Source organism: Canis lupus, chromosome X, assembly GCF_048164855.1.
Source record: "Canis lupus baileyi chromosome X, mCanLup2.hap1, whole genome shotgun sequence".
Lineage (NCBI taxonomy): Eukaryota > Metazoa > Chordata > Mammalia > Carnivora > Canidae > Canis > Canis lupus.
In genome coordinates, this window is record NC_132876.1 from 75525532 (window position 1) to 75546410 (window position 20879).

A 20879-nucleotide genomic window follows, 5' to 3' on the forward strand; every position below is an offset into this window, starting at 1 on the left:
CAGAACGATTGCACAGAGTCCACGGAAATGGGAGCTTAATGCAAAACCGAAACCGAACTCCAGGGTTCCAGCGAGCCCCATCTGGGCGGGACCGGCACAGCGAGCTCGCTGGGTAGCCAAGCCCAGACCCGCCAAGTGTGGGGGCGGGAATAGGGAGTCCCAGCAAGGGGTTCTTCACCCTCTCCGCCTTCTGCCCACACCACGCCCGTGCTTATTTGCATTTAAAGGAAAAGGCACCAAGGAAAACAGTGGGCGGGTCAGGACACGCCTTCCTACAGTGGCGATTGGGCCACACGTCTGCCAATCAGGGCGCGGACGCCCCACCCTGTGTCTGTGGAGTCGTTGGGGAGGGGGTATGGGGGAGCTCCCCCAAGCCTGGGGAAGGGGAGCCAGTGCAGGAGGTGACTGGAACCGCGGTGGCGGCGGCGGGAGCAGCAGTGGCGGTGATCTCAGCCACAGCAGCCTAGGCTCCAGCCTGGGCCAGTGCGGCGCAGCAGACAATAACCGGGCTGGAAACCAGACTCGGCCGGGTAAGCGTTGCGCGCAGCCGGGAGCCTCCGCCTGCCAGCAGTCCGGTGCAGTCCCGCGTGCTCCGCTCTGGCACCCTGAAGAGCGGCTCCAAGAGCTGGGCCAGTGGGCGTTCGGGCCGCTCTCCGTTCTCCCGGGGAACCAGCTTTGAGGACTGGCTGGTGAGGGGAAAAGCAAAGTCCTCTGGGAGCGGGCGACCGCGGCTAGAGAGGGCGTAGAGGGCGGGTAGGCTAGCAGGCTAGCCTGGGCCATTCCTCCAGGCTCTCGGGGCAGGCGGGGATGGGGCCCACACGTGCTACCGCAGGGGCCCAGGGGGGGGAGCCGCCAGCCAGCACCCCCAGCGGTGCATTTGTAGGCCGGGAGCTCCGGAGCTCCGCAGCTTTGTTGTAGCACATTAGCTGCAACAGCTGTGTTACGTGGGTATTGCTCACCCCAGAGGCCCAGCTGCCGCCCCTTCTCCCCTGCACATCCCCTGCCTGCTTCTCCACTCTGTGGGATGGAGCCAGCGCGCTGGCCTGGGCCCAATGGATACTAGCTTTGGCGTGGATTGGGCTATCCACACTGTCGGCCTTCTCTCCCAGAAAGCTCAGTTGGGCCTGTGGGCTGTCCACTTAGGAACCTCGGCCTTGTGGGCCCCAACCAGCCTCACCCCCTGCTCCTGGGCCTCCAGGCACATCTTGCGCCCGCCCCCGCGGAAAGGCAGACTGGCAACGGAGTTCTTGCTGGACCTTAGGCTGGGGCTGCAGCTCAAGCTAGTCCTTGGGTTAGATCTGCAAGGCCGCTTTGTCCCCTCTCAACCCGCCTCTTCTCCCCTTGGAGAACACAGGCCGCTTTTTTCTCTTCTGCCCCTCATTTAAAAATAGTGATAAGCATCGTGTTGGTGGGGGGATTTCTGTGCCAGAGGCCGAAGGAGCAATTATTGTAGTAGAGAACACACTGTTTGTGTCTGTGTGAGAGAGGTAGAGAGACAGCCAAACCCTCCAACTTCGCAGTTACTTAAAATACCCAGCCTGCTGAGCTGCTGTCATTGTCTACCGCTGACACCTCTGACACAGGTGACCACCTGACTGCAGGACTTTGCCTAGGCTCCCTGGCAAAGACAGGCTGTGGCCTCCATGTGATCCACAGTCCAGGTGCCCAGGTAGCAGCTGAACTAGCCCCACAGAGCTGGCCTCGGTTTGGTCAGGCTCATCTTGTCATGGCCCACATGGTCAAGGGGAGTCTCCTCCTGCACACAAACATTTACCTCTGTCACTCTGCTGGCCTGCTGCACAGGCATGGATATGGGCTAGGTGGAGGGTACTGTGCTATTAGACTCCCTGCCCCACCTGAGGGCATTTTAGCAGAGCCCTCTCCCGGCCATTACAGCTTCTCACATTCATCCTCATCCACCTCTCAGTCACTGTCCCATGGTTTTCTTCTGGCAATACACTCTAGGCCTTCCCAAGAACAGGAGAGACAAAGTGACCAAGCGGCTGGCAGGCTCTTGGACCTTTAACCAGTCTCTGAGGTGGCGAACCCTGTGGGCTGCAAAAACTGGGTATTTGAGAGGAGTAAATCCCTCACCTGGGGGAAGGCTAGCTGGGGACCTTTGTGACCCAGCCAGGACTGCAGATAATGCACAATAGTCACTTCTTGCCACTTTGACCAGACACTAACAGAAACCAACCCTCTGCAGCTAGGGCTGCAACTCAGGGCTAGACCTGCTTTTCTGCCCTGCCTCAAACCAACAGCCACCTATTTCTTCCATATATAACTCCCCTCCTTACACCCAAACCACTGCCCAAATGCTTTTCCCTCTCAGGCCTTAGCTCTGGGCCCAACTTCTCCTGCGTATCTTTTCCGCCTGTCTCTTGCAACCCGTAATGACCTCTTCTTTCTCAGAACTCCTCCAGGCTTGCCTGCATCCTTTGGCCACTTAGGAGCCTAAATTATAATAGGAGACAAACTATAATTAGGTCTCCCTGCCTCTACTTTGTCTTCATGATATCATGGATCATTTACCCACAGAAGGGTAAATGAAACCTTGAACTCAGCCACAACCCCCTCAAAGCCTAGCAATGCATAACAATTCATGAATGCTCCAGAAGGACTTGCTGTCCTTGTGGATATTTCAAGAAGATCTTCTCCAAGTTACACTTGTCCTGATCCATATGAAAGTGATTAGAGAAATGATACTCAAGGCTCAGATATTTATTGAGTATACCTAATGAGAATGGAGAAGGGTGATGGGTTGCAACTATAAGAACAAAATAAATCATGTCTCCCTTCAACAGCAAGCTCAAGATCTATACTGCCTAGACCCCAGACTACACATATCTTTGGTTGCTGATTCATGAGCCTAGAGGCAAACTACTGTGGAGAGAGAGAAGAAATCTGTATATGCAGAGAGATCACCCTGGAAGCTTCCAGAAATTAGAGGGATTTGGCTAGGTATAGGGTAGTAGTATAAGCAAAATTAGGAATGTGAGGGTGTGGCTGGTAACCAAGCTGAAAGATGTGACTTCAGGTTGAGATTGTTGCATTTAAGGTAGAGAGGAGATTGGTGCCCAGTGATGGGTATTCCCAAATGTCAGGCTGTGGAATGGGCATCTTGATCTTGGGAGAATGGAAGAAAGGGCCATTGAAGAATGGAAAATTGGGAGGTTTTGATACTTCTATGTGTATATACAAATATGCCATAATACGGGATTTTAGAAAGAGGTCTTAGAGATTGAAAGCATGCTGTAAGTCGGAACTGTAAGAGGTCATCTTTGAATCTGGACATAGAACCAAAGGGCAGCTTTCTCTGGAGGAACTTGTGCCATGTTGGCTTCCCTTAAGCTTTGCAGGGGATGAAGTTGAAGGAGGGTGCCTAGAGCCTGCATACCAATATGGTGGAGGCTAAATATCTCGCAGGCCTCTGATGATCTCCATCCTTCCAAATGGACAGACCTTCAGGGAGTACCAGTTTGGACTCCTGTGCTTATGAGATGGAAATTCTGATCCTGGAAAGCAACAGGGACTTCCTTAAGGCCACACAGCATTTAGGGATAGGCTGCCACGGCAGAGGGGCTTCCAGCTCCCTCACAGATAGGCTACTCTAGGCTAGAAGAAGGCATGTCCTGTGTTATTCCATCAGTTCCCCTGCCTTGAATCAGTCCAGGCAAATAAACTAAGTGATAAATGTAAAGGCTCCAGAGGAGGCATTTCCTCCTTGTGTCACTCATTCCTCAGCCACACATCTCACACTGCCAGGAACTTCTTAGGGCTAATCTGAGCCTTTCATGCCATACATAAACTGTGTGTGCATGCTTGCGTGCATGTGAGCGTGTGTGTGTGTGTGTGTGTGTGTGTGTGTGTGTGAGAGAGAGAGAGAGAGAGAGAGAGAGTTGGGGGATGAAGTTGGGGGCAGCTGGCCATCATTGCTCCTGCTTAACAAACCATTGGAGATTTCATGGGCATTAAACTGTCTTTCCTACTCCCAACTTCTGTTCTCTGAATTAGATAGTCAGAGCTTTTCACCTCCTCTCCTTGGTCTTATTGTTCAAACCTGTGCATGTGTAAGTCTATCTCTAGGAATAAAGTTAGGGAAACCAGAGCCACTGAGGAGGTGTAGGTGCCGTCTGAGTGAGGGTGCATTGCTTCCCCACACCTCCCCTTTTGGGATTAGGGGATAATATAGACAATGAAGAAAATAATATGAGGAGTCTTGGTGGCAGCACAGGTAGAGATATACTGGTGTTACAGGGGCATTTGGGACTTTTTGATCTGCAGTTCTCGTTGCAGAACCTTCAGTGCTTTCATCTCCTACAGGATTTTTTCCCTGCTAGGCTTCCAAGCAGATACTAACTCAACTTCTCCATCCAGCACTCGTCAGTCCTCCCTGCTTGGGGGTACTCAGTGGAGAGAGGCTGGGCTGGCCCAGTTATGATACCCTTCCCCTCTGGACATATGGGGAATATTTGCAGGCCAGGCCTAGTGCTTTTTGAAAAAGTAAAATGTTTGGTGGGGTTCAGTGGAGGGAGGCATGAGAAGTGAGGCTGGGCTGTAGTACAGTGGTGGACTGAGCCCTATTGGCTAGGCATGTAGGCCTTCCACTGAAGCCTAGGACCCCCAAAATCACATGCCCCAACCATGGCTCCTCTTTCTGCAGCCACTGGAAAACTGGGCACAGGACTATCCTTCTCCTGGCTTCGCACACAATCTGGGGCAAGCAGACTCCTAGCTCAATCTCCCATTTCTAGATATGGAAACTGAGGCCATGAATAGGGAAGGGATTTGCTCAAGTTTACAAAGGAGCACAAAGATCCTGGCCCTCAATTCAAGATTTCTTCCTCTGAGTACACTGATTCTGATCCCCTCCCAAGCCTCAATTTCCTTACCTGGTCTCTCATATAGAGTATATTACATACAGGGCAGTGGATACATGGGTAAGTTCAGGGTCTCCATTGTTCATTTGGCCCAGCTGTTCCTCTTCAGGCTTTAATTGGCTACCTTGTCACATCTGTTTCCTTGGAGTTAGCTCCTCTTATTCTTCATCTCAACTTGGTGGGGGGAGGTGGTACCTGTCTTTGATGCCACTCTTGCTGGGTTAGTGCTGACATAGAAGCCTTACTATGCAGGCAAGGCACCCACCTCAGATATATTCCTCTCTAGGAAGTTTGGGACCCTGAGAAGGGAGTAGCAAATAGATGGCTTGGCTCCTAGAGCCCCCATCATTCCAGGCAAGCTGGGCAGGGAATCTCAACAGCCTGAGGAGAAGGTGGAGCATCAAGAAGGCTTACCAGGAAAGCCAATTTCTAGGAAGAAATGATGTCCTGGTGACCATACCTTCCAGACTATAGAAGTCCCTATGTGTTGAGGGCTAAAGAGTAGAGAAGTGTGGCTAGGAAAACAGCAGGAGGCATGCAATGTGAGTGAGTCCTGAAGGTCAGGAAAAGGGGTTTGACTCTGATCCTATAGGCAGTGTGGAATAATTTGGTAAGTAGAGGAGTGCTGCATTGAAATCAGGGTTGTAAAAATGAATCTGGCAAGAGTGTGAAGAAGATGAATATGGGGAGGGAAAGGTGGGATTTTAGAGTTGTGGCAGGGAAGAAGCAGAGGGAACTCAGCTAAGAGACTTGTGTCAACCTCAGAGGACATGGGCTGGCAGCTGAGGAGCTAGAGTGGAGAAGGCGGCTGCAAGAGGCCCTAGCACAAGGGTCTTTTATTGAATATCTGCTTAAGTAACTACCCTATTGATTTATAATCTCTGATTCTTACAGCAATCCTGCACGATAGGTAGCATTTTCTTCATTTTCTAGATAAGGTGTTTAAGTCTCAGAGAGGTTAGGCCAATTTCTCAAACCCTACCACTTGTAAGGGGTGAAGTTAGCATTTTAGTTCTGGACTGACAAACTCTAGCTGAATTAGATTTCAATTGAACCAACGTTATTTGAAATCCTGCTCTGTATTAGGTATAGTGACTATAAGATTAAGAAGGATCCCTTTGAGAGAGATGAACAGACAGTCTGAGGCCTGCCAGAATGAATTGCCCTTGGCTATGTATGCTAACTTATTTGAGGGGCTGGTGGTGGGCAAATGGGAGCCAAGGCAAGAGGGCTCATTTTGGGGGTCTGTGCTACATCTAGAGGTTATGGGATACTCCCTTGAGAGGATGTGCTCCTTAATGGTAAGGCTGCAAGTTAGGGGAGAGGTGGTTGCAGAGGTTGCTTGTGTTACCCCTGCCTGCAGTCTCTACACGAAAGTGTGTGAAGACAGGTAGCCTTTCCTTCAGGCCCTGAACAAATGGTTTTGAGAGTGTACCTTGGCTGTGGGCTTCAGAAATGGGTGGTTCAAGGTCCAGATCATCTCATAAGTTATTTCCTTTAAGCAGTAGCTCAAATTCTCATCTTTGTCCCCAGTGGCAGGTTTCTCTTTGACCCTTTTTTTGGCCCCTCAAACTTATCTCCCAAGGAAAAGGAGAATAAAGGCATATGTGCCACAGTTTGAGAGTGGTTGTGGTGGAGTTGCTGATGAGGAGAGCAGCCACAGTTTTGGGTTGGCAGCCCTTGGATTCTGAAGTCAGCAGGCATTCTGGAATGTACTAGGTGGGGCCAAAACAGTGGTAGCCAAGCAAGGACTGGAAATGATTCAGAGAAAGCTCAGCTGAGCTGGGACACGGGTGTAAGGAGAAGGGGAGATGATGGCTTTCAGGTGTGAGGAAAACCTGTTCAGTCCTTGCTCTCAGTCTTTCTTCTTGGATTTGGATTGGGATTAGCCCTGTGCAGCAAAATGGCATTGCAATGGAAACTCCAGAAGCCTGAGGGCTGGTGTGGCTCTGTCACCATCCCACTGGATGAACTTAGTTAAGTCTTTTCCCAAGCCTAGAAAGTTTCCTTTTCTGTGACAAGGAGTTACCATATCACACCAGGACTGTTTAATGGATTGTTGGGAAGGGCAAATGGGGGTGGTGGTGAGGGAGTGGGGGAGTTCTTTGTAAACTGGTTATGTGTCCCATTGGGTGAAGGCTGCCTGTTGATTTGCATTTCTTTCCATGTTGATACCTTTAGCAGTAGCTGACTGGAGGCTGACTGGAGGCAACTGGAGGCAAGTGCTCAACTGGAGGTCCCTGAATATCAAAACAAAGGTTGGCTAAAAGAACATCTAAAGCCTCCTGTGAGATAACTACATAGTCACCTTCATTTACCATTTGGGGCAACTGAGGCCCAAGGAGTTTTGGTGACTTACAAAAACCAAGCAGTTATGCTGCTGGAAAATTGGCCAACTATAATTGGAAGAAAATGTTTTAAAAATTAGTTGCTATGCTTTTGAGCCTCTACTATATAATGAATTTTATTTGGTATACAGATATACATTGGTTTTGTTCCTTACAGTAGTTTAAGAGGTAGACACTCTTAAAATAGCCTCATTTTCCAGTTGAGGAAACTGAAAGAACTTGCTAGATTCCCCCCAGGTAGGCAGAGCCTATTCTAGTGCAGAAATGGCTGACTCTTGTGTGTATTGGGGGGGAGGTGTCCCTATCCTCACCACTGCTTCCTTAGTTACCACCTCCCCACCCCCACCATACACAAGGACAAGATGGGTCCAGAGTAGGCTTGCCCCCAGGAAAATTACTTGGTAGAGGTCTAGGGAACTATGACTGGTTGAGGTCATGCCTCTGGAGCTACTGCATGAATCCACACACTTCTTCCCTGAACTCTAAGTTGCCTGAGCTAGCCCCAGGAAATTGAGCTGGGAGCAAAATATGTAAGGCTCAGGCTGCAGCTGTTTCCTACTCACTAAGAAGGGTACCTGGGGCAAGTTTGTGGCTATTCTTCTGCTTCTGTTTTGAGAAGAAGGGAGGAGAAACAAGCTCTGCCCTAGTAGTCAGCCTTCTACTGGTCCCAGCATGGCCTGAGGCTGGTCCTTGGAGCAGAGATGGCCATATCCCACTCCCTGCCATGATAGCAGCAGCTGTAATAAACAGCCCCTGCAGGGACCACAGAGTAGCCCTTAGTCATATAGGTTGAGAAACCTAAGGGTTGAGGGGCTCTGCATTTGGCAGTACCACTTTCTTGGCAGGAACCATGAGGGAAGTGAGCTACAACCTGGAAGGGTTGCAGAGTCTGTCCCTTGCTGGCCCCTTTGCCTTCTGCCCCACCTCACTCCCCTGGCCAGTCAATTCTGTGGCTCCAAATAAAGGCACATAGCCCATTGGGGAAGGACAGCACTGGGACTAGGTAGGGTAGCAAGGAGTATGGAGAAGGGATCTGGGCCAGAGGTAACTAGGTAGGGCTGGGCTAGGGGGATGCCAGCTATGGGTGATTCCTGCCACCTCCTATTCTATCTTTGGGTGGGGGGCATAGGCATAGACATTATGGGTGGCTGTGGGGAGGTACATGGCCCTGGGAAGGACAAGTTAGGGAAATGGGAGACAGCATAGTTTCAAAGCTGGTCCTTGCCAGCAGAGATGACCCTGGTCCTACTTAGGAGGGGGCCCTGAAGTTGTGGAGACAGAATCCCAGTCTCAGAGATACCGCTGCCTAGTTCACCCACTCCCACCACACACATGTAGAAGGCTTTTAAAATTGCCCTTATCAAAAGACTTTGTATAAATGCACACTCCTGTTTTTAAAATCCCCTCACATTTGGCTCCTCCTCAGCATGGCCAAGGCAGCTGGTCCCCTGGGCTCCTCACAGTGAATGCCTTTCCCAAATAAATGGCCTTTTACACATGGTCTACTACTTCATAAGAAACTGAGATCTGACTTGGAATGTGGTAATAATAATAGCAATATCAATCTTTCTCATTTACACTGCACTTTACAGTTTATAAAGTATGTTTGGTATCCATTATCCCATCTAAGTCTCATACCACCACTCTAGTGATCTCCATTTCATAAGTGCTCAAGCCTAAGAAGGGTGTCTTGGCCTATTCAAGGTCCCCTGGCATAGCCTGGAACCCAGCTCTGCAGCTCATGGTTCCTTCCACACACACTGCAGATTCCTGTGGCAGGGAAGGGGACAATGTAGGAAGTAGTAGGCTGGCTTTTTACCCCAATGGCGCACAGGAGCAAGGGTAAGAGAAGGCCAATAGGAACTGCCCTCCAGCCAGGGCATCAAGGTTCTGAAAAGCAACCCTCTTTAAGATTCAATTTGCCAGGGATACCTGGGTGGCTCAGTGGTTAAGTGTCTGCCTTTGGCTCAGGTCATGATCTCGGGGTCTTGGGATCCAGTGCTGCATCAGACTTCCTGCAGGGAGCCTGCTTCTCTCTCTGACTCTCTCTATGTGTCTCTCATGAATAAATAAGTAAAATATTTTTAAATTCAATTTGCATAATCCCTCCCTTCATAACTCCATCCCCAAACCTAGCAGGGAAATTCAGCTTTCTATCCACAAGGATGTTTAGGCCCATGAGGTTTTCCACTTGGCCATTGGTCTTTCTTGATGCCCAGCCATATTTACTAGTCTCACTCATCCCCTCCCATAAATCATTGCCATTTCTACTAACTCCTGTCTGACAAGGTTCAGAGTGAATGCCTTCTCAAAGTAGCTTTTCTGAACCCAGGGGTTATCTTTGCTTTTCAAATTTATCCTGGGATATGATAACAAGGTATGAAGTATAATACTCTACCATGCATCTTAAGCAATGTATTAAGGCTTGTGTTATGTTGTGTATCCTATATTTAGGACCCTGTCCCTATTAGCCTAGGCACTCCCACAAAAGCATTAGTTAGGGGTTTCCCCTTCTTGGTCTACTTTGTAGAACTGAGCTCAATGTCTATCACTTACCAAATATTCAGGAGATGTTTATTTCACAAATTCCACAGAGAGGAATACAATTTCATAATTCCACTACTGCTGTCCCATCTCTCCCATGTCTAGCACCATAAATGACAACACTGTCAAAATTTTCAGAGCTGAAGTAAAAACATCTGTGCTTTGTAAAGTGGGGAATTCAGATAGATGATAGGGCCCCTGCTCTCATCTCATCCATGAGGAGAGAACTCTAAATGGTTGTGTATATGATTGTCTATTTTGGGAGGGGGCAGGGGGGCACTTCTATAGGGCTAACTCTTGGTAGGGGAGAGGGAGCTGAGCTAGAACAATATCATGTAAAAATAAGTCATCCAGAAAAAATAAAAACCTAACCTGAGCAAATGACATTGCAGATCTCTGCAGAGAAAGGATCAGATGATATTTTTTCTCTTTTATTTTCTGGATAACCAGCCATTACCTTGCTCCAAGTTTAATATTCAGTTATGCAGAATGGTCCTGATGGAAGCCTGGTCACACTGATGATTCAAGTGTCAAGCCAAGGCACAAGACACAAAATTAATGTTTGCAGGACAGGATCAGAGCCTCCAATGAGGTCAGGGGTAGGTAGCTGCTGGTCTCTCTCCATCCCCAGTGCTGGTCCGTAATCTTCCACTGCAGGTGAATATGTGAGTCTTAATACTCTTGCAACCAATTATAGGGTTGATGAGCTGGCAAACTACTCCAGGGACACCAACAGGGCTTGCCTGTCTCTTTCTGGGTCCCAGCAGTTGTTTTGCCTCCCTTCTTTACCCTAGCTGCCTGTCTGCTGGTGGCTACCCTACAGAGAGGGGACACAGTGATGAGGAACTTTCCAGGAATAGGTCGTAGGGTTTTAGCAGACTGGTCACTGATCCATCTGTCAACCAGCTATAGTCACTAGAATGAAAACATAAGACTTAGGATGAAGGACATGAGTTGAGGTGGATGGTGGATAGTCATTTTTATTACATCTCTGTGGCATTTGGATGTTTGGAGGATTGGGAGCCTAGACCAGAAGGGTGTGCCTTATACCAGGCTTATTTATGAGTAGCACTGAGATCCTAACTTATAGGCCAGGAATATGAATCACGAGGAGTTTTGCCTTCAAGGAGTTCCCTTTCTAGATAGGGAGCTATATGGGGGCCAAAATAATGAGAGGAGTGGAGAAGAAATAGTTGGCCTCATGATTCTAAAGTGGAACATGAGGGCTCCAGTTGCCAAGAGCCACATTAAAATTTTTTTCCTAGCAGGACAGTCAATAGAGAATCTGACCTAGACCTACCCTTCACATAACCACTATGCGGGGGAAGTATTGCCAGGCCTCTTAGGCCAAGGATATTGAAGTTTGGAGAGTGCCTTGCCCCAAGGCCACAATGTGCTTTTAGCAGATCCTGGATTGTAGCTCTGGAATGTGGATTTATGAGGCTCCTATTCTGGGCTTCTGAAGGTCTGAGCATGGGCATATAGGCAATCTAGGGATCCTGTGGGAAAGAGGTGAAACTTCAGGTCTACATTTCTATATAGCCCCAGGAAAAATGTCAGTGAGAAACCAGACTAATGGCCTGGGTCTTGCAGAGCCCAGTGAGGACTCAATGGGCCATTTTGCCAGGTTTTCAAAAATTCTGTCATTGGAGCTGACCTCCCTGCTACTTTTCTTGCCTCCCCCTACTCTACCCCCTTTGATAATTCCTCTTGTGGTCAGCACAACTGGGCATTTCCCACATCTACAGTTCCCTGCCCAGTGTTCTCCTGAGCCTAGGGTGGCCTGAAGGGAGTGAACCCCATGAGCGGCTGGGTGATGGCTGCCTATTGTTCAATGTAGGACTTTGTTGCCATGGGTCCCAGAGGAGGCTGGCCCAGCAAGCCAATCATATGGAATGCATTAAGGTTTTCCCTTCATTTATTTTCTTTCTGGTTCCACTCAAGCCTGAAATAACAGACATCTGTGAAAACAAACCCAGCCTAGATGCTTGCTTACCAGTATACTCTTTCTATCTTTGTTTCTCTCATCTTCTCTAGACCCAACTGGGATGCTTCCTGACTGATGATGTTATAACAGTGCTTGGAAGCCAGAAGGCTGCTTTTTCAGCTGAACATACCTGAGTTGTCTCCATCACCATGGAGACTGGAAAGGATGAAGCTTCTCAGGCCAAAGGAGCATCAGCCTCTATGGACACTCAGGACCAAGGGGCAGAGAAAGGAGCTAAGAACAAGGCAGCTGAGATAACAGAAGGGCCAGTGTCAGAACCACCCTCATCTGGCCCAGGTAGGCTAAGGAAAACTGCCATGAAACTTTTTGGTGGCAAGAAGGGCATCTGTACCCTGCCTAGTTTCTTTGGAGGGGGGCGAAGCAAAGGTTCTGGGAAAAGCATCTCCAGGAAGGGTCTTAGCAAGAGCAAGACTCATGATGGCCTGACTGAAGCAGCCCATGGCCCTAAAGACATTTTTAGTGAAGGAACCAGCTTTGCCTTACCTTTGCCTGAATCATCCTGCCAACTTCCCAGTTCCCAGAGTGCCCATGGGGTTTTGGAGACAGACTCCAGATGCAAGACATCTGTGGCTGGAGCCACAGAGAAAGCTGAGGCTGAGAAGGCTCTTTCTCTGTCCAAGCCAAAGAAAGGCCTGAAAGGTTTTTTTAGCAGTATCCGCCGTCACCGGAAAAGCAAGGTCTCTGGGGCTGAAAAAAGTGAGTTAAGGGCCAAGGGGCCTGAAGGGGCTAGAGCTAGGCCTCATGAATATGTGAGCTCAGTCATTCTGCACCATACTGAGGATATCCTCCAAGCCCCCAGAAAGGAAAATGCCAAACCTCAAGATGCTCCTGGGTCAAAACTTTCTTTAGTACCAGAGCCTTTTCCAGCTGTCATTGAGAAGACAGCCTGTAAAGATCCAGAAAAATCTGTGGAGGCCTGTGCTTCAGCACTTATGCAACCCAAGCCTACCTTAGAAGCTAGCGGCCCAGAAGAGCCCCATAGTCCAGAAACAGGGGAGAAAGTGGTGTCAGAAGAGGTAAATCCACCAAATGGCCCTGTTGGGGACCAGCTGAGCCTCTTGTTTGGGGATGTCACATCCCTGAAAAGTTTTGACTCACTGACAGGTTGTGGTGATATCATAGCAGAGCAAGACATGGACAGTATGACAGACAGCATGGCTTCTGGAGGCCAGAGGGCCAATCGAGATGGGACCAAGCGAAGTTCCTGCCTGGTGACCTACCAAGGAGGTGGAGAGGAGATGGCCTTGCCAGATGATGAGGAGGAGGAAGAGGAGGAAGATGAGGTGGAATTAGAGGAGGAAGAAGAGGATGTCAAGGAGGAAGAAGATTATGACTTAGAATATCTCTGGGCAAGTGCCCAGATGTATCCGAAGTCTAATCTGAATTTGAGCTACCATCCCATCACATCCCCAGGCCACCATGGCTACATGCTCCTTGACTCAGTTCGATCTTATCCTGGCTTAGCTCCTGGGGAACTTTTGACTCCTCAGAGTGACCAGCAAGAGTCTGCCCCCAATAGTGATGAGGGTTATTATGACTCCACAACACCTGGATTTGAGGATGATTCAGGTGAGGCCTTGGGGCTTATCCGCAGGGATTGCCTTCCCCGAGACAGTTACAGTGGAGATGCCCTGTATGAGTTCTATGAGCCAGATGATAGTCTTGAGACCTCCCCACCTGTGGATGACTGTCTTTATGACCTCCATGGTCACAGCTCTGAGATATTTGACCCCTTCTTGAACTTTGAGCTCTTTTCTTCCTCTAGGCCACCTGGGGCAATGGAGACAGAGGAAGAACGGCTAGTGACTATCCAGAAACAGTTGTTGTGTTGGGAGCTTCGGCGAGAGCAGCTTGAGGCCCGAGAGGCCCAGGAGGCATGTGCCCAAGAGATTCACACCAGGGAGGCCTATACCCAAGAAACTCATGCCAGAGAGACCCATGTCCGAGAAGCTCATGTCAGAGAGGCCCAAGCCCGAGAGGCCTATGCCAGGGAAGCCCAGGTCCGGGAGGCCCATGCTCAAGAGGCTCAAGTCCGAGAGGTTCAGGCCTGGCAGGAGAAGCCCATCATAGAATATCATATGAGGCCCTTAGGCCCATCATCAGTGATGGGCCTGGTAGCAGGGGCATCAGGGGCCTCTCAGACATCTCATCGGGCAACCACCTCAGCTTTCCCTGCCACTGCAAGCAGTGAGCCAGACTGGAGGGACTTCCGTCCTCTGGAGAAGCGTTTTGAGGGAATCTGCTCCAAGAAAGATCAAAGTACCTGTCTGATGCAGCTCTTCCAAAGTGATGCTATGTTTGAGCCAGACATGCAAGAAGCAAACTTTGGAGGATCTCCCAGGAGGGCCTACCCTACTTATTCACCCTCTGAGGAGCCAGAGGAAGAGGAGGCTGAAAAGGAAGGGAATGCCACAGTGAGCTTCTCACAGGCCCTTGTGGAGTTTACCAGCAGCGGGAACCTCTTCTCCAGCATGTCCTGCAGCTCTGATTCTGACTCATCCTTCGCTCAAAACCTTCCTGAACTGCCCCCTATGGTGACTTTTGACATCGCTGATGTGGAACGGGAGGGGGAAGGCAAGTGTGAAGAGCATCCTGAGTTCCACAATGAAGACCTTGCAGCCTCCTTGGAAGCTTTTGAGTTGGGCTACTACCAGAAACATACATTCAACAACTACCACAGCCGATTCTACCAAGGTCTTCCCTGGGGTGTGAGCAGTCTCCCTCGCTATTTGGGACTGCCTGGCATGCACCCTCGACCTCCACCTGCTGCTATGGCCCTCAACAGGAGGAGTCGCTCCCTGGACACTGCAGAGACCTTGGAGCTGGAGCTTTCCAATTCCCGCCCTGCCCAGGGATACATAGTGTCTGATGAGCTTCAGGCTCAGCAGGAAGATTCAAATGAAGAAGAAGAAGAGGAAGAATGGGGTCGAGACAGTCCTTTGTCCCTTTATACTGAACCACCAGGGGCCTACGACTGGTCTGCCTGGGCTCCCTGTCCTCTCCCAGTGGGGCCAGGTCCTGCCTGGATAAGTCCCAGCCAGTTGGATGGGTCTTCTAGCCAGTCTCCATATGAGCAGACAGCCTGTTGCATACCTCCTGTGGCCATGTCAATGTTGTTGTCAGTACCAGGGCCAGAGCCAAGGGTACCTGGGATATCCAGGCCTCAGCTATCTCGGCCTTCGTACCTACCCCTGCCTATGGTCTCTTGTTATAACCTGCAGCCACAGGCCTTTCAGAGTGTGAGGGCCAGGCCTCAAGATATGCTGCTGCCTATTGATGAGCCCAATTGCTTTTCCAGTTCTGGAGGCTTCAGCTCCAGTCCTCTGTCCCAGGCCAAGCCTGTGGGCATCACTCATGGCATCCCTCAGCTGCCCAGGGTCCAGCCTGAGCCCCAACAACCTCAACCCATTCACTGTAAGGTTTCCAGCCTTGACCTATCAAAGGAGATGGCTGAGCAAGGTGCCTCTCTCCCCCTTCCCACCAGCTACTCCACTGCTGTGAATGGAAAGCTAGCTGAGTAGTCATTATCTATTCTGGAGTGGGGGCATGGGGCCTGAGCATGTGAATGGGGAACAGGGGTTGGGCAGAGGGGTGGGTGGTGGGGGTTGCTATTTAACTTGAAAATCCTTTTGGCCAAGGAAAGCTCCAATGAGTTTTTGCCTTTGTTTTCCCACTTCCCTCTTCTGCCAATCTGTGGTCACATTCAGCTTGAGTACATCTGCCCTAGGAGGCTGCTCTTGCTCTGTGCTCCAGCTTTTCCTTTTGGGGTTTCTTGTTACCCACGTAGGGTTTTTTGGGATGCTATACTTTTGTGCCTATTCCAGTTGCCCAGTTAGTGATTATATATATAGCATGCATCCTTGACACAGGCTTAGTACCCCTGCCACCCCCCCCCACACACACACACACAGTGAATGATGAACCACTGATGAGCAGCCAGGTCTGCACTGCTTTCTACTTGAGGACAGGGGGCTTGTTTGCTGTTAACAATGTGAAATAATGGTACAGATCCTCCCCACCCCCACTTCCTTCAGTCTTGGCATAGCTTTCACCATTACATCAGATGATTATAATCTATTCACCCCAGCTAGCTGCCCTTAGAGAGGATCAAGTAGCATGTGTTTCACTGCCTATTGCTGTGGACTTTGTCATTGTAACCAGATGGGGGCCTTTTAATCTGGTCTGCCATAGCTTAGGTTAAAGACAAAAATGCTATCCACTTAATGGAATAATCAAATTCATTCAGTTACAAACATAAGACAAATTAGGGCTCTATTGTAGATACTACCATAAGTCTTGAGTTGTGGAGTGATGGGATTTTTTTTCCTTCTTTTCTTGGCTTGTGATGCCTGAGTTGCAGTCACTTGAATTTTTTTTTACTCCAAAGGAAATTTTAATAATTTCTTCACAAGGAAAATATTGTTTTAACTGAGATACAGGAAGAGAAGTGGCCTAAATTAGGCTTGGCTATAGGGTGTCAGGGTTCTTGCAGCTTGCAAGGGAAGGATAGGAAAAGGAGATCCATTTGTCCCTGCTGGCAGGAGAGAATTTTCAACATTGCAGAGCTCAAGGTAACCCAGCTTCTTAGAAGAGAAAAAGTTCCTCAACCTTTGCCCACCCCTTCATTTGGATGCTGTAAAGAGGCTCCAGAGACACCAGGCTAGCACTCTCAAGAAACAGGATACCAAAAGCATCTAGGCTGCTATTCTGGTCTCTCTAAAGAGCTTTCATTTCTAATTAGCCAAGTCCTTAGCATCCTCAAAGGACTGGCCTTCTTAAGAGGAAAGACTATGACCTGCCCTCACTCTACCAAGCTACAGGATTCTGATTTGCATTCACTCCATGCCCTTTATGGAGTGAATGGTGCACTCTTCTGCATCCACAGTTTTCATGTTAAACTAGCTGGGAAATACTGGTGAGGAAGAGTTGCTGTCAGGAAGACATTGCAACAGTTTAATCTAACCAGACTCAACCTCTCATTAATCAAGAAGAGAAAAATTATTTTTAATTTCTTTTTTGGAAATAGAATATGAGACATTTTTTGCCTGGATGTGTTGACCTAAATTATAATGCTTGCCTCCCTACCCCTGTCCCTTACCCCACTTATCTCTATGCCTGTTAAGAGAGGAGGGCAACTGGGCTCTTGTGAACAGAATGTTGGCCTCTGAGTCAAGGGAGCAAAATTTATGGCAAACTTCCCCTTGGCCAGGAAATGTATTTGTGCTGGTTTTTATCACCATTTCTCAGATTAGGGTTGGTAGTGCTTCTTCCCACAAAAAGCAAACCTCTGATAAAAGCTTTACCCACTGGAAGTACCAAATGAGTTTATACTTAACACCACTGCTCAAGGGGCCTAGTCCAACTCTCCAGGCTGTTTGCATTGTGAAGAAATACATAAATCATGGATTTGGAGAAAGAGCACAAGGAAGGCCCTCACCCCAAGCACAGCATTAGGAGAGAAGTGCCCAAATTCCAACTGTCTGGCCTCTTATCAAAGCTGCCCTGGGAGGGTGGGGCTGAAATAGGCCTGGCTGTTTGGCAGGAAGTAAACACCAAATGCCTTTACAACAGGGGAAATCCCACTACTTGCCTCCTTTCTCTCTGCTTGGCCTTCAGGGCAGTTCAACTCCTATCTGTATGTGGACTGTGCCAGCCACAGCAGGTAGTAGAGCCATCACCAGCCTCCAGAGCCTGCTGGGCCTCCAGCCTATCTAAGAAGAGAAAAAGTAGGTGGTCAGCCTTTGGCCAAGGGCAGAGGGCTTCTCTCATTGAAAAGAGAGAAATAAGAGAGGTGCTGCCCCTGAGGGGAACAGCCATTGTACTGATACACTCTGTTGGGCTTCCGAAGGAGTAGGGCCTAGAACTGAGCAACATGTCATGGTTTGTACATTGCTGCCTGCAAGCCATTTCAATGTCCTTGCCAGCCCAGGGACAGGATTCTCACCACCAGAAGTGGTATAATCAGGGTACATGGCTGCAGAAGCAGGCTCCTTTGAGTCTTACTCTATATCCAAATAGTTCACGTTCAAATCCCAGCTGCAGCCTAGAAGAGGAAGGAAGATCTAGCTGGGAACGTGTGATGGCAGCACAGATTGACAATGGGAGAACCAACCAGGCCTCTCCCCAAAGATAGCCAGTGCTTGCTTGGCTGACACCAGGTATGCCCTGGACTACTAAAGGTATTGATGTCAAGCCCACATATCTTAGGCTGTGTCCAGATGAACAACATGTCTGCATTGTAAAGTCCTGGGATCATGCTTGTGGTTGTGATTTAAGGAAAGATGACTTGAGAGGAGGTGTTTGCCATCATCTTGCTACCCATCAGGCTAATCTAGTGTCAGACAGCTCTGACCTGAGAATTCTCAGATGAGGCCAATCCTTGGGGAACCAGTGACTGGATAGAGAAGTCCAAATAGCAGGCTTCTTTCAGGGCTACCAGTTTCTTAGTGTTTTAACACCTTCAAGAAAGCCCTGCCATGGGGCACCCATCTTGAGCACCTGTCCATGAGCCTCCTGGGCCAAAAGCTTTGGTCAACACTAGTCTCTCTCCTTCCTTAGTGCTGTATCAAGCAGGGAAGTAGCTTCCTACACCCAGAGTGTGTTCCTCTCATCCTGTTGTCAGCAACTTTCCCACCCTTGTCAGTACTACCACCCCACTCACACTTAGCTCCTGGGCCCAATTGCTAGAGGGAGGCATGGGGGATTTAGCAGGGAGACTTCAAGTTTACCCATGTGTATGTTGCATATAAGTTGTTTTATATATATATATATATACATATATATATATATACACACACATACATATATATATATATATCTCAAAAGTCAATTATCTATTTTTGTATTGTTTGCATTTTATATTCATGGAAAACAATGTATCAATTGTTCTTTTCTGATATATTTTATTTTTAAGTGGTGCTGTTTACAGTTTTAAACAAAACAAAGATGACACAGAAATTGCTGCTGCTTGTGCAGAGGGCTGGTATCTCAACTGCCTAGGGCCCTCTTTCCCGTCTCCTCACCTCAATGTGTCCATCCCCTCCCTCCATGATAGGGATAACAAAAGATTCCCAGGTACTATGACAAATGCCAGGTGACTCAGGCATGGAGAACCTGGTAGATAGATGTTGTTTTATGGCTTTATTTTTTCTATCGAGCCCTACGCCTTCCCTACATGTAGACTTTCTGGAAGAACCCATCTCTCTGTCTCTGTCTCTCTCTCTGTCTCTCTTTCTGTTATTTTTATGTTTTATGCTTTCATTTTGAAATAAGTCCCTATGTTGTGCTGTCATACTGAATTTCTCCAAAGGAGCATTTTGGGGACATTCTCCACCCAGTGGGGAGTACATGGAGTTTCTATCATGCCCTTTCTCCCTAAGAAGCCGAGGAGACCGATGGCGGTGATGCTTCAACCACCTCATTGGGGAAACCCTTGTGTGAAGCTTTCCAAATAGCTCAGTTGATTGTGACATTTGCCCAGAAGAGATGTTGGAGAACTCCTTGACCCCTCTTGCTGCTTTGGGGGTATCTATCTCCCTACCACCATTCCTCCTCCCCTGTCCTGCTCCAGTTCACTGGGGGAACAGTGATTATGAGGGTAATGGATTGCTGGTCTGATTCCCACTTTTCTATCCTACAGTCACTCCAAAGAAGAAAATCCACATGGCATGTGTATGTGTGAGGGTTGGCCTACTGAGGGAGGGAGTTTTAAAAATATTTTATTTATTCATGAAAGATACACAGAGAGGCAGAGACACAGGCAGAGAGAGGAGAAGCAGGCTCCATGCGGGAAGCCCAATGTGGGACTCGAACCCGGGACCCTGGGGTCCCGGGATCATTCCCTGAGCCGCTCAACCACTGAACTACCCAGGCATCCCAAGAGGCAGGGATTTACTATTCCTGTTACTATTGGTGCTTATTTTCCCTGCTGTAGATGGGAGCGGAGTGGAGAAGAAACCAGGAATGTATATTTAAGTCACATTAAATAAAATGGCTGGAGGACAGAGGGAAGAAATTGGTAACTGCAGTACATACCCACCCCAAGTGTAAGAGTTTTTCTCTCCCAGTGTAAAATGGGGAGCATGATCCCTGGATGTGCCCTAGTTTCCCTTTCCTTATCCCTGAGATATCACGTAATTGTCTGGATTGTGACTTCTCCAATCCTAGCTCTCATTGACACCTGGATATCTTGATGCACTGCCTATTTGTAACAACATATATTTCTTTTGCTGAATGCTAATAAACTGGGTTCAAGAAGGACCCTTCCCCATCACAAAAGTGCATTTTTGTGGTTTGTTCCACAGCAGCATACCTGTGACCCATGGTTGTTGAGTTTGCCCTTGAAGGGAGATGGAAAAAGCAAAAAGGCTGTGAGGGGGTGGGGTCATCCATTGGGGAAACAGAAGCCAGACCTGAAACTAAAAGTATGGGAAACCAGTTTTTTATCCAAGTCATGCCCTCCATATGTCTGATGATGTGTTGGTAATCTCTCCATCACACTTTTCACATTTTGAGAACTGCCAGAGGCTGGTTAGCACTTCTAAAATTAGCCTCAGTTAATGCAAGTGTGCTGGCATCTCCACCAGCCAGGAGGCAGAGGTGTCAACTTCCTACTGATGACTCCATGAAAAGGATAAGACCAATGGTGGGACTCCCCAGCCAAGCTTCAGAAATGGCATTCCTCACCTAGGTTTATGGGCAAAGATGCTGCCTGGGCAGCTGCCTGCTCTACTGATTCAACTATGGGGTTGAGTGGGAAAAATGTGTTTTACCCTTGGCTCCTGATAAGCAAGGGATTCTGACACCTGCTAGTGGGCTCCTTTGAGTTAATCCCAATTGCCATGCCCAAGCCAGAAGACCTAAAATAGTCTCTGCTTGAAACTGCTATAGACTGTAGTCTGTCGCCACAGACACATAGGAAAGCTCCCTGGGGTCCCTTCCCAGACTAGAAAAGAAGTTTGTGGCCCCCAGTACCTCATGAATCAAGCAAACCCAAAATAAAAGCAATTTAATGAGAGAGAAAAGAGAGAAGCTCCTGGGAGGGGAGTTAATAATCCATAGATGTTGAATTGCCTGCCATGGAAGGAATGGGGTCATGGT

At 48.7% G+C, this 20879-nt stretch overlaps 1 protein-coding gene across 3 annotated transcripts in view; it reads left to right on the forward strand.

The window, feature by feature from the left end:
- The first annotated feature begins 317 nt into the window (after positions 1-317).
- The window catches only part of AMER1 (APC membrane recruitment protein 1), a 69232-nt gene continuing 48670 nt past the window's right edge, over positions 318-20879 (forward strand). For 2 of the 3 annotated variants that reach the window (XR_012026475.1, XR_012026474.1), the window contains exon 1: positions 338-530. Coding sequence is in view for 1 of the 3 variants with exons in the window: in XM_072816883.1 (XP_072672984.1) it covers positions 11909-15301 (3393 nt within the window). In the remaining 2 variants the exon portion in view is untranslated. Of the gene's footprint in view, positions 531-11809; positions 20058-20879 lie in introns of those variants that run through there. The other variant, XM_072816883.1, reaches the window with a different exon arrangement.